General features: G+C 42.6%; 1 protein-coding gene across 1 annotated transcript; it reads right to left on the reverse strand.

Moving 5' to 3' along the window:
- Positions 1 to 544: 544 nt before the first annotated feature.
- On the reverse strand, positions 545 to 10,883 carry LOC124029485 (kelch-like protein 4; the record flags this gene model as incomplete). Its single annotated transcript, XM_046341179.1, has 3 exons — positions 545 to 769; positions 3,342 to 3,528; positions 10,671 to 10,883. Coding segments are annotated over 3 exons (625 nt in total), but the record flags the coding sequence as incomplete, so codon positions are not given.
- Between the last annotated feature and the right edge of the window lie 2,911 nt (positions 10,884 to 13,794).

The raw sequence follows: 13,794 nt of genomic DNA on the forward strand, positions 1-13,794 counted from the left end.
TGAAATAGCCATTTAAAAAACAACAAAAAACTGTTACTGTTGATTTGAAATATGAATAAGTAGTTCCTTGTTTTCTGAATGCACACAACAGGACGTAGACCTTAGCAGGGAGGCGATGTAGCTCCTCACATCTTCCCAGTTAAACCGTGCTCACCACAAGCAAAGTATGAGAGCTATCCGCTACAGCCCCTCGATCAAAGGAGACTAAGGTAATACTATTCACTGTAATCTCTGGGGCAAACGTGTTCAACCATATCTCAGAAAAGCCAACTACAGACAAGTGAGATGAATACTTGACTACATTGCATTCAGTTCACACCCATAGATCTATTTCAACTGTGAATCGAACCATTCCTCTGATGTGAAACGTATGAGAAACGGCCAGGGAAAAGAGACAATCAGAGCAGGCATACGGTAGCCTGCCAAGGTTTTACATAGGAACAGCTTGTGCTACAATAGTATAGGTATGAATTGTAATCCCACTGAGTTTGTGCTACAATAGAATAGGTATGAATTGTAATTGTTTTTTTAGCAGTAAACCCACCGAGTCCGTGTCTGTGTGTAGACATAGGAGGCATGGTGGACCAGACATTGTTGAAAGGGTTGTAACACTCCACCATGTTGGAAGTCTTCAGCCCGTCTCGGCCCCCCACCACGTACAGCTTGTCGTCGATCACTGCCACCCCGAACTGCAGCCTCCGGCCGTTCATCACCCCCACCTGGATCCACGTGTTGGTCCGCAGGTCATACTTCTCTATGGTCGTAGATCCTATAGGAACACAGAAGGAGATCTATAGATCCTATAGGAACACACAAGGAGATCTATAGATCCTATCGGAACACACAAGGAGATCTATAGATCCTATAGGAACATACAAGGAGATCTATAGATCCTATAGGAACACACAAGGATATCTATAGATCCTATCGGAACACACAAGGAGATCTATAGATCCTATCGGAACACACAAGGAGATCTATAGATCCTATAGGAACACAGAAGGAGATCTATAGGTCCTATAGGAACACACAAGGAGATCTATAGATCCTATAGGAACACACAAGGCGATCTATAGATCCTATAGGAACAGACAAGGACGATGCGGACGACTTCAGGTGAACCCCCAAAAAAAAGTATATTTGTCACATTTGCCAAATACAACAGGTGTAGACTTTGCCGTGAAATGCTTACTTACAAGTCCTAAACCAACAACGCAGTTCAAGAAATAGAGTTAATAAAATATTTACTAAATAAACTAAAGTAAAAAACGTAATAAGAAGTAACTCAATAAAATAACATTAAGGATTTTATATACAGGGGGTACTGGTATCAAGTCAATGTGCAGGGGGTGCAGGTTAGTTGAGGTCATTTGTGCATGTAGGTAGGGGTAAAGTGACTATGAATAGATAATAGATTTGGGACGCCAACACACTGACTCAACTCCAGCCACTTTAATAATGGGAATTGATGGGAAATGATGTAAAATATATCACTAGCCACTTTAAACGATGCAACCTAATATAATGTTTACATACCCTACATTATTCATCTCATATGCATACATATATACTGTACTCTATATCATCTACTGCATCCTTATGTAATACATGTATCACTAGCCACTTTAACTATGCCACTTTGTTTACATACTCATCTCATATATCTCTACAACATCCGCAGAGTACGACCCTGCCTCACACAGGAAGCGGCGCAGGTCCTAATCCAGGCACTTGTCATCTCCCGTCTGGATTACTGCAACTCGCTGTTGGCTGGGCTCCCTGCCTGTGCCATTAAACCCTTCAACTCATCCAGAACGCCGCAGCCCGTCTGGTGTTCAACCTTCCCAAGTTCTCTCACGTCACCCCGCTCCTCCGTTCTCTCCACTGGCTTCCAGTTGAAGCTCGCATCCGCTACAAGACCATGGTGCTTGCCTACGGAGCTGTGAGGGGAACGGCACCTCAGTACCTCCAGGCTCTGATCAGGCCCTACACCCAAACAAGGGCACTGCGTTCATCCACCTCTGGCCTGCTCGCCTCCCTACCACTGAGGAAGTACAGCTCCCGCTCAGCCCAGTCAAAACTGTTCGCTGCTCTGGCCCCCCAATGGTGGAACAAACTCCCTCACGACGCCAGGACAGCGGAGTCAATCACCACCTTCCGGAGACACCTGAAACCCCACCTCTTTAAGGAATACCTAGGATAGGATAAGTATTCCCTCTCACCCCCCTTTAAGATTTAGATGCACTATTGTAAAGTGACTGTTCCACTGGATGTCATAAGGTGAATGCACCAATTTGTAAGTCGCTCTGGATAAGAGCGTCTGCTAAATGACTTAAATGTAAATGTAAAATATGTATATACTGTACTCGATACCATCTACTGTATCTTGCCTATGCCGCTCTGTACCACCACTCATTCATATATCTTTATGTACATATTCTTTATCCCCTTACACTTGTGTGTATAAGGTAGTAGTTTTGGAATTGTTAGTTAGATTACTTGTTGGTTATTACTGCATTGTCGGAACTAGAAGCACAAGCATTTCGCTACACTCGCATTAACATCTGCTAACCATGTGTATGTGACAAATACATTTGATTTGATTTGATTTGATAGATACTGTAGTAGCAGCAGTGTAAAACAAAGGGGGGGGGGTCAATGTAAATAGTCTGGGTGGCCATTTGATTCATTGTTCAGGGTAAGCAGGTTTAAAGAGGTTTAGCATTGAATTATATTCTGTTCTGATTCCTATTACCCTCCATATCTATCATGGTGTTTGATTAAACACCTACGATTTAATATATTGTGTTTCTCAAACACACTTTGTAACATGTTCTATTGAATGCATATCTAAACTAATATCCATTTTAGTATCAGATAAATGGATAGTTTTAGTCCGTGGAATGACAGGGTTAACCTCCGTCGTGTGGATTGAGCTGCATTTACATTAGTAGCCAAATAGACCTGAAGTCTGCAACAATAAAAAGGGCGAGATCGACGGTGGCGTCACACGTTAGCGGGCGGCCATCTTGGTAATGGGGCTCATTGATCAAAACCTGTGGGCTTTTATTAATAGTAGCAAGCCATTAGGGTTCAATAGACATAATGGATGTACTGAGCTTTATGTCACACTCTGGGGCAAACTGCAACAAGACTACCGATGCACCTGAAATGGCACCCTATTCACTACATCGGGCTTTAGTCAAAAGTAGTGCACTCTCTAGGGAGTAGGGTACCATTTGGGACGCAAACCCCTATATAGGGCACTTCTTTTGACCGGAGCCCTATGGGCCTAGTGCACTATATACATTAGGGAGTAGGGAATGCAGGGTAGGTCTAACCCTTGGTAGCGTCCATGCCTCCCACAGCGTAGAGTACTCCTACGGTGGACTTCCTGGGTTTGGTCCTGGGGCTCTGGAACATGAGGCGACGCTCTGGCAGCAGATGGTACTTCATGGCTTCCATTAGAAGCTTCTGGCATTCCAGGTCATCTGAGAACATGGTGTTGTTCTCCAGGTCAGCTAGGAGCTGGAATTAAAGGGGAGTTCAGTTCAGTAAATCTTTATTATTCCCCAAAGGACAATGGTGAGTGCAGCATAAAAACACGCAGGAAACAACACAACAAGACAAAATATATATATTTTTGTTAATTATTACATTGTATAAGCTAAATGCATGTCTTTTGAACAGGAAGCAGTAACAACATTCAACCAGAAAGCATTAACAACATTCAACCAGGAAGCAGTAACAACATTCAACCAGAAAGCATTAACAACATTCAACCAGGAAGCAGTAACAACATTCAACCAGGAAGCAGTAACAACATTCAACCAGGAAGCAGTAACAACATTTAACCAGGAAGCAGTAACAACATTCAACCAGGAAGCAGTAACAACATTTAACCAGGAAGCAGTAACAACATTCAACCAGGAAGCAGTAACAACATTCAACCAGGAAGCAGTAACAACATTCAACCAGGAAGCAGTAACAACATTTAACCAGGAAGCAGTAACAACATTCAACCAGGAAGCAGTAACAACATTCAACCAGGAAGCAGTAACAACATTTAACCAGGAAGCAGTAACAACATTCAACCAGGAAGCAGTAACAACATTCAACCAGGAAGCAGTAACAACATTCAACCAGGAAGCAGTAACAACATTCAACCAGGAAGCAGTAACAACATTCAAACAGGAAGCAGTAACAACATTCAACCAGGAAGCAGTAACAAAATTCAACCAGGAAGCAGTAACAACATTTAACCAGGAAGCAGTAACAACATTCAACCAGGAAGCAGTAACAACATTCAACCAGGAAGCAGTAACAACATTTAACGAGGAAGCATTAACAACATTTAACCAGGAAGCAGTAACAACATTCAACCAGGAAGCAGTAACAACATTTAACCAGGAAGCAGTAACAACATTTAACCAGGAAGCAGTAACAACATTCAACCAGGAAGCAGTAACAACATTTAACCAGGAAGCAGTAACAACATTCAACCAGGAAGCAGTAACAACATTCAACCAGGAAGCAGTAACAACATTCAACCAGGAAGCAGTAACAACATTCAACCATTTCTAAGTGGCCCCAAACTTTTAAACAGTAGTGTGTATATAAAAAAAAATCCTATTTATCTTCATTTCCATAATATAGCTATTAATATTTGTAGTAATATAGGCATCTTATGTAAAGGATTTTTACCTCCTACCGGTCTCAACATTACCAGAATTACATTATGGCAAGCAATTATTACTGTTTTTGCAAACAATTATTGTGATTCATACTATGTTTTCCCTAACATCTTTTACTCTCTCGCAACAGTTGTGGGACACACACACACACACACACACACACACACACACACACACACACACACACACACACACACACACACACACACACACACACACACACACACACACACACACAACAACCTCTTTCCCCCACAACAACTGTAGACTCAGATTCTCAACAGTTGCACCATCTCAGAGCCCAACTCAAGAAAGGTCTTGATTTACAAACGCGTGTACAGTTGCAGCTGTATTAGACGGCCTGTAAGACTGAGCAAAAAAAAAGGCAGAAATGGGGAGATTTGATTAACCATAGTTACATCCTTGGTGATGGAGGACAGATAAACACCCCCTTCCCCTGAAACACCCACACATGGTCCCCCCGTAGTCACCATATTCCCTGGCATCTTCGTGCAGTCAGACCTTCTGATTTTGTGTGCCAGGGCCACAATAATATGCCCCCTCTCTGAATGTCTGAGTGTGACCCCCCCCCTTCACATGGGTTACTGCAGCTAGTTTTGCCAGCACTGCCACTTCCTGGGTGGGTGCACCACACCGGTGGTTATGCTATTATGCTCTCCCATCAGGGGGCTCTGGCTCTGCAGGAGCAACTCTGCCAGGCAGGCTCAGAATCGTGAGGGGGCGGTGCTGCTCTAGAAGGTCTCTGACCACATTTTGTCTGCATACAGGCAGCTTACAGCAGGCCCATAAAACAGATAAGGACTTCTCCTTAGTATCTGGGTTGTTCAGGTAGGTGTCTCGGGTTTAGGTAGTGGACCGTTCCATCAAGATAGGACCATGAATAAATACATTAGAAGTATAATTTATTTTTTAAATTGAGTTCCCCACGATAGGACATTATATAAATTAGATTTATAATTTATTTTAAAATGCAGTTCCACCATGATAGGACAATAAATAAATACATTTAAAAAAGATGTATAATTCATTATAAAATATATCTGCACAACATTGAAAGCTCTTTCACAACCCCTGCTCACAGACATACATTGGATCTGGGATATATATCCGTGTCCTTTCTCACTCACTTAACGCCACACTTTTCCCAAACACCATAAAACACACACCATCCACCTCAATACATCCACACATACCCACCTCAATACATCCACACATACCCACCTCAATACATCCACACATACCCACCTCAATACATCCACACATACCCACCTCAATACATCCACACATACCCACCTCAATACATCCACACATACCCACCTCAATACATCCACACATACCCACCTCAATACATCCACACATACCCACCTCAATATATCCACACATACCCACCACACGATATCCACACATACCCACCTCAATACATCCACACATACCCACCTCAATACATCCACACATACCCACCTCAATACATCCACACATACCCACCTCAATACATCCACACATACCCACCTCAATACATCCACACATACCCACCACACGATATCCACACATACCCACCTCAATACATCCACACATACCCACCTCAATACATCCACACATACCCACCTCAATACATCCACACATACCCACCTCAATACATCCACACATACCCACCTCAATACATCCACACATACCCACCTCACGATATCCACACATACTCACCTCAATATATCCACACATACCCACCTCAATACATCCACACATACCCACCTCAATACATCCACACATACCCACCTCAATACATCCACACATACCCACCTCAATACATCCACACATACCCACCTCAATACATCCACACATACCCACCTCAATACATCCACACATACCCACCTCAATACATCCACACATACCCACCTCACGATATCCACACATACTCACCTCAATATATCCACACATACCCACCTCAATACATCCACACATACCCACCTCAATACATCCACACATACCCACCTCAATATATCCACACATACCCACCTCAATACATCCACACATACCCACCTCAATACATCCACACATACCCACCTCAATACATCCACACATACCCACCTCAATACATCCACACATACCCACCACACGATATCCACACATACCCACCTCAATACATCCACACATACCCACCTCAATACATCCACACATACCCACCTCAATACATCCACACATACCCACCTCAATACATCCACACATACCCACCTCAATACATCCACACATACCCACCTCACGATATCCACACATACTCACCTCAATATATCCACACATACCCACCTCAATACATCCACACATACCCACCTCAATACATCCACACATACCCACCTCAATACATCCACACATACCCACCTCAATACATCCACACATACCCACCTCACGATATCCACACATACTCACCTCAATATATCCACACATACCCACCTCAATACATCCACACATACCCACCTCAATACATCCACACATACCCACCTCAATACATCCACACATACCCACCTCAATACATCCACATACCCACCTCAATACATCCACACATACCCACCTCAATACATCCACACATACCCACCTCACGATATCCACACATACTCACCTCAATATATCCACACATACCCACCTCAATACATCCACACATACCCACCTCAATACATCCACACATACCCACCTCAATACATCCACACATACCCACCTCAATACATCCACACATACCCACCTCACGATATCCACACATACTCACCTCAATATATCCACACATACCCACCTCAATACATCCACACATACCCACCTCAATACATCCACACATACCCACCTCAATACATCCACACATACCCACCTCAATACATCCACACATACCCACCTCAATACATCCACACATACTCACATACTGCGCCCTCTGACAGCTGTGTTTTCATCTCCATGTTTAATTAGTGCTTCTGTGTTCCAATCAGTTATATTTCAAGATAGATAGAAAAGCTCTATATTTTTTGGTATTATTACAATTCATACCATGGCTAGTATTGTGTGTTTCGTTTTTTGCCTTTATGAGAACTTTGTAATTTTTAGAATAGACATGGAGTAGATCTTTGTGTCTCTGAACAATTGGTTATCAATATACAGTTTATTGACTACTAGAGCTACTCTTTCCCCTTTCAATCTATTTTCCTTGAATATAGAACTTTAGGCTGTTCTGTAATTTCCTTCGGGAACTGATCATTCAAGTCTTTTACCCAGGCTTTTAACCATTATTTTATTTTTAAATAAAGCACATTTTGTAACGATTGGGCGTTCATACCTCTGCCCTCTCTATCTGAAACGGTGTACCCCTTCGAGTTGGATTTTGTCTATCTCTATCTGAAACGGTGTACCCCTTCCAGTTGGATTTTGTCGATATCTCTATCTGAAACGGTGTACCCCTTCCAGTTGGATTTTGTCGATATCTCTATCTGAAACGGTGTACCCCTTCCAGTTGGATTTTGTCTATCTCTATCTGAAACGGTGTACCCCTTCCAGTTGGATTTTGTCGATAGCTTCGCATGGGATCTGAAGCGCTGTAAGGAGAAACTCTCTACCTACAGATTCAGGAGCTTCTCCTTCTTTCTCTTGGATACCTGTAAGTAGCAGATTCTCTCTCATGGATCTAGTCTGTATGTCAAGTAAGGCTTCTCTCAGAACGATGTTCTCCTTTTTAAGTTTATTAACTTTGGTTTCAATCTTTTTGAGTGTCCCTTTTAGCTTGCTTGTGTTTTTCTCCAATGTCGCAGGTTTTTCGTCACTCATCTCGAGGCCTTCAACTCTTTTATATCCTTACTGACTAGTTCAAGTATACCCAGTTTGTCATTTATTGATTTTAACAGATCGGTTTCGACCTTTACCATTCCCGGTGGTGAAAAGATTCAATCGTCTGTGTCTGTAGAAGAGTCACGTTTTCGTTTTGAAATAGGTTCCCTCTCTTACTCTCTGTCACCTTTGGGTGTTGGTTGTTTTCATAATATGTATCGATATATTTATCTGGCCTTACGATTTGTTTTGTGTTGTTATCCAGATTGAACTTTATTACCCACAAGATTGTGAAGTGCTAACATTTAGTCTAACCGATATTGAATATTATGTTTTTACCTTAAGGTGAGCTACACTGCTGTTCAGTCCACCATCTTTTCCAGTCTAGTTTTGATGAAGTCATTGATAACCTACTGACTGCCCACGTGTGGAGGTAGACGAGGGTACCATTAGTGATGAAGTCATTGATAACCTACTGACTGCCCACGTGTGGAGGTAGACGAGGGTACCATTAGTGATGAAGTCATTGATAACCTACTGACTGCCCACGTGTGGAGGTAGACGAGGGTACCATTAGTGATGAAGTCATTGATAACGTACTGACTGCCCACGTGTGGAGGTAGACGAGGGTACCATTAGTGATGAAGTCATTGATAACCTACTGACTGCCCACGTGTGGAGGTAGACGAGGGTACCATTAGTGATGAAGTCATTGATAACCTACTGACTGCCCACGTGTGGAGGTAGACGAGGGTACCATTAGTGATGAAGTCATTGATAACCTACTGACTGCCCACGTGTGGAGGTAGACGAGGGTACCATTAGTGATGAAGTCATTGATAATGTACTGACTGCCCACGTGTGGAGGTAGACGAGGGTACCATTAGTGATGAAGTCATTGATAACCTACTGACTGCCCACGTGTGGAGGTAGACGAGGGTACCATTAGTGATGAAGTCATTGATAACCTACTGACTGCCCACGTGTGGAGGTAGACGAGGGTACCATTAGTGATGAAATCATTGATAACGTACTGACTGCCCACGTGTGGAGGTAGACGAGGGTACCATTAGTGATGAAGTCATTGATAATGTACTGACTGCCCACGTGTGGAGGTAGACGAGGGTACCATTAGTGATGAAGTCATTGATAACCTACTGACTGCCCACGTGTGGAGGTAGACGAGGGTACCATTAGTGATGAAGTCATTGATAACGTACTGACTGCCCACGTGTGGAGGTAGACGAGGGTACCATTAGTGATGAAGTCATTGATAACCTACTGACTGCCCAAGTGTGGAGGTAGACGAGGGTACCATTAGTGATGAAGTCATTGATAACCTACTGACTGCCCACGTGTGGAGGTAGACGAGGGTACCATTAGTGATGAAGTCATTGATAACCTACTGACTGCCCACGTGTGGAGGTAGACGAGGGTACCATTAGTGATGAAGTCATTGATAACCTACTGACTGCCCACGTGTGGAGGTAGACGAGGTACCATTAGTGATGAAGTCATTGATAACCTACTGACTGCCCACGTGTGGAGGTAGACGAGGGTACCATTAGTGATGAAGTCATTGATAACCTACTGACTGCCCACGTGTGGAGGTAGACGAGGTACCATTAGTGATGAAGTCATTGATAACGCACTGACTGCCCACGTGTGGAGGTAGACGAGGTACCATTAGTGATGAAGTCATTGATAACCTACTGACTGCCCACGTGTGGAGGCAGACGAGGTACCATTAGTGATGAAGTCATTGATAACCTACTGACTGCCCACGTGTGGAGGTAGACGAGGGTACCATTAGTGATGAAGTCATTGATAACCTACTGACTGCCCACCTGTGGAGGTAGACGAGGGTACCATTAGTGATGAAGTCATTGATAACCTACTGACTGCCCACGTGTGGAGGTAGACGAGGTACCATTAGTGATGAAGTCATTGATAACGTACTGACTGCCCACGTGGGTGTGGAGGTAGACGAGGGTACCATTAGTGATGAAGTCATTGATAACCTACTGACTGCCCACGTGTGGAGGTAGACGAGGGTACCATTAGTGATGAAGTCATTGATAACCTACTGACTGCCCACGTGTGGAGGTAGACGAGGGTACCATTAGTGATGAAATCATTGATAACCTACTGACTGCCCACCTGTGGAGGTAGAAGAGGCAGGCGGATGTAGGCCAGGAGAACCCCAAGGTCCTGCTGGCGATGCTCCACGTCGAACCGCACCCACGTCATCAGAGCCTGGAAGATGGTCTCCTCATCTGGTACGTTTATGTCGTCACTAGCCAAGAGTTTGACGATCTCAGCAGTAGGAAGCAGGAGAAACTCCTGGTTCTGAATCACCTCTATGAAGTGCTCCTGAAACAGGGATGTGACAGGGAGGAGGACTTACTGGAAATGGGAAAATACTACAACCCAACCTTACAGATGACGGTCGTGAAAAACGCTGGACTCGTTTCCATCTGAACGGTTGGGTAACAAAAGACTTACATCCAATGTTCAGGTGCTGCCTGGATAGAAAATACAATGAATAAATGAAATTACTTATTGCATGTAGACGTCAGTCATTCATTGAGTAAATAAGTACGTTAGGTTGATAAATCGGTTTCGTGGATCTAGTGTAAACGTCTTACCAGTAGATGGTTTAACTGTGTTGTTTACAACAACAAATACTTTTTTCTATATATTGAAATCGGGAGTATAATTCTACATTCTCGGAGAACAGTATTAAGAAACGGCCTGAGCTGTCTGTCTCAATATACAGTCAATACGGAGCCTCGTTTGTTTCTCGGTTGATTGATTCTCAGTATTTTACTGACACAGGAAGGAATTGGTGGATAAATCGGGCGGTGAACTTATTTAAACCTAATGAACAGCTCATTTTAACATCAATGTTGCTAACATGGGCCAACATGACAGCTAAGCCACAGAAGGGAAGGGAAAGAGGGATACTGGGTCAGTTATACACCTGAATGCATTCAACTGAAATGTCTTCCGCATTTACCACAGATTAATCGTGTTGCCAAATCTCTATGCTAGTCATTTACATTTACATTTAAGTCATTTAGCAGACGCTCTTATCCAGAGCGACTTACACATTGGTGCATTCACCTTATGACATCCAGTGGAACAGCCACTTTACAATAGTGCATCTAAATCTTTAAGGGGGGTGAGAAGGATTACTTATCCTATCCAAGGTATTCCATATAAAGAGGTGGGGTTTCAGGTGTCTCCGGAAGGTAGTCGAGAAACGTAGTGACAACACACTGCCAGAAATGTAATTAATAAAAATCATTGCATAGCAAGTGATTAACTGTGGTCTTAAACTTAGTCCGTATGAGGTCAAATACACAGTAACAGTCACATTGGGGCTAGTTGAGAAAATAGAGAGTATGTTCAATCTGGAGCTCGCTATACATCTTTATATAGATTCAACTTCCATTTGTTGGCCATCATCCCGTGTAATACGTGTGTATATATATATATATATATATATACAGTAGGGCTTTGTGTGATTGCTCTACGAGCCTTTTCAAGGACTCTCTGGATAATATCATTATAGAGATGTTTCTATATTAAATCCCTTTATGCTGCTCTGTCATGCTCAACATAACAGGGAACCCTGAGCTGCTATTTATATATATATATATATGCCATTTATTGCACCAGCAAGAATACACATTCTGACACATTTAACATTTGCTTTCGGGCAAGTGCCTAACAATTATGAAAAAAAAACAAGCATGCTATTGATCATTAATCCGTTACAAATTATAGTTGGCTCACAGAATCTATCATGAGTCTTGGTTTAGGATCTTAGCAGTGCCTATGAGTCTCTTTCATCGATTTGTTCTGGTAATTCAGAAGGAGGAGATCGTACTTCCTACACACTGTAGGAACATCTATACCGATGTTGTTTGACATTGGTATGGATGAATTATTTGTAATTACCATCAGCCAGAATGCTGACAACAAATTGAACACATGAATTACGCTAGCTACACTGCAGACTCTTCGATTCCCAGACATTTAAAAACAAAGGGTGACTCAGAAATGGCACCCTAATTCCCTATATAGTGCACTACTTTTTGACCACTTTTGACCATTTCAGACCCACCCATTCATTATACAAGAAGACACAGCTGCAGTAAGTAACTGTTTGAGAAACGAGAGCAAAAGTTGTGTGAAGAAACACAATTACATGAGAAGATGAAGAGGTTTGTGGCGAGAAAAAAAAACACATCATAATTCAAAATGTGCATGAGATGCTTTGGTTAAGTTTGTTAAGTTTGAAACAGAAATGCTCACATGAATAAAAGTGGACTAGTCTGAACTGGTCGTTTTTTTAAAGTAGATTAATTCTGGGAGTAGCCTACTGAAAATCTAACATGAGGACTTTAACAACAGGGCTAAAAGATAGCAGGGCAAGGTTTAGGACACTTACAGGAGAACAAAATGACACTTCCCTCACAAAGGAACAGGATGCCAGAAAACATCCGTCCAGCGTAAACTAGCGACAAAAATATCCTTATCAAAATAACTAGCTGTTGATTCAGAACCCAGAGGACAGTGGTACAGGAAGCTCTGTGTCTCTCCGTCTGTGTACCAAATGACGCCCTATTCCCTATGTAGTGCACTATGGGCTCGGGTCAAAGGTAGTGCACTATCTAGTAAATAAGGTACCATTTGGGACGCTTCCTCCATGTTCTTTATTGGTGGGATTGAACAGGAAGCGGTCGTGCTAGTGTTGTGATTAGATGAAACCTCACTGTTCTGGACAGAGCTCTATTTAAACGGAGCCTAGCAGATGTCTTTCAGGAGATAACGGAGATAACAGCTATCTCCATAAGTTGTTTACTCCGTCGGCTTGGGGACGGCCGGGGACATTATTCTAGCAAATACGGCATCTTCTTGATCCCGTAGAAAAATGTGTGAAATAAATAACTCGGCTGTATTTTTGAAAATCCAACCTACCTCTCAAAATGTTAGATGATATGTCTCAAAATAGCTAACCTTGACCAAACGTTTTTTAAATAAAATCCTAAAGTTTAAATGGATATTTGCATTTTAGCTGCATTCAATGGTCATTCAACCCTAAACATGTGATGTAGACCTAACTGTCACGCTCTGACCTTAGTTCCTTTGTTATGTCGTTGTTTTTAGTATGGTCAGGGCGTGAGCTGGGTGGGTAGTCTATGTTCTTTTTCTATCATTTGGGATTTCTGTGTTTGGCCTGGTATGGTTCTCAATCAGAGGCAGCTGTCAATCG

The sequence above is a fragment of the Oncorhynchus gorbuscha genome, unplaced genomic scaffold (genome assembly GCF_021184085.1).
Source record: "Oncorhynchus gorbuscha isolate QuinsamMale2020 ecotype Even-year unplaced genomic scaffold, OgorEven_v1.0 Un_scaffold_6546, whole genome shotgun sequence".
Taxonomy (NCBI): Eukaryota; Metazoa; Chordata; class Actinopteri; order Salmoniformes; family Salmonidae; genus Oncorhynchus; species Oncorhynchus gorbuscha.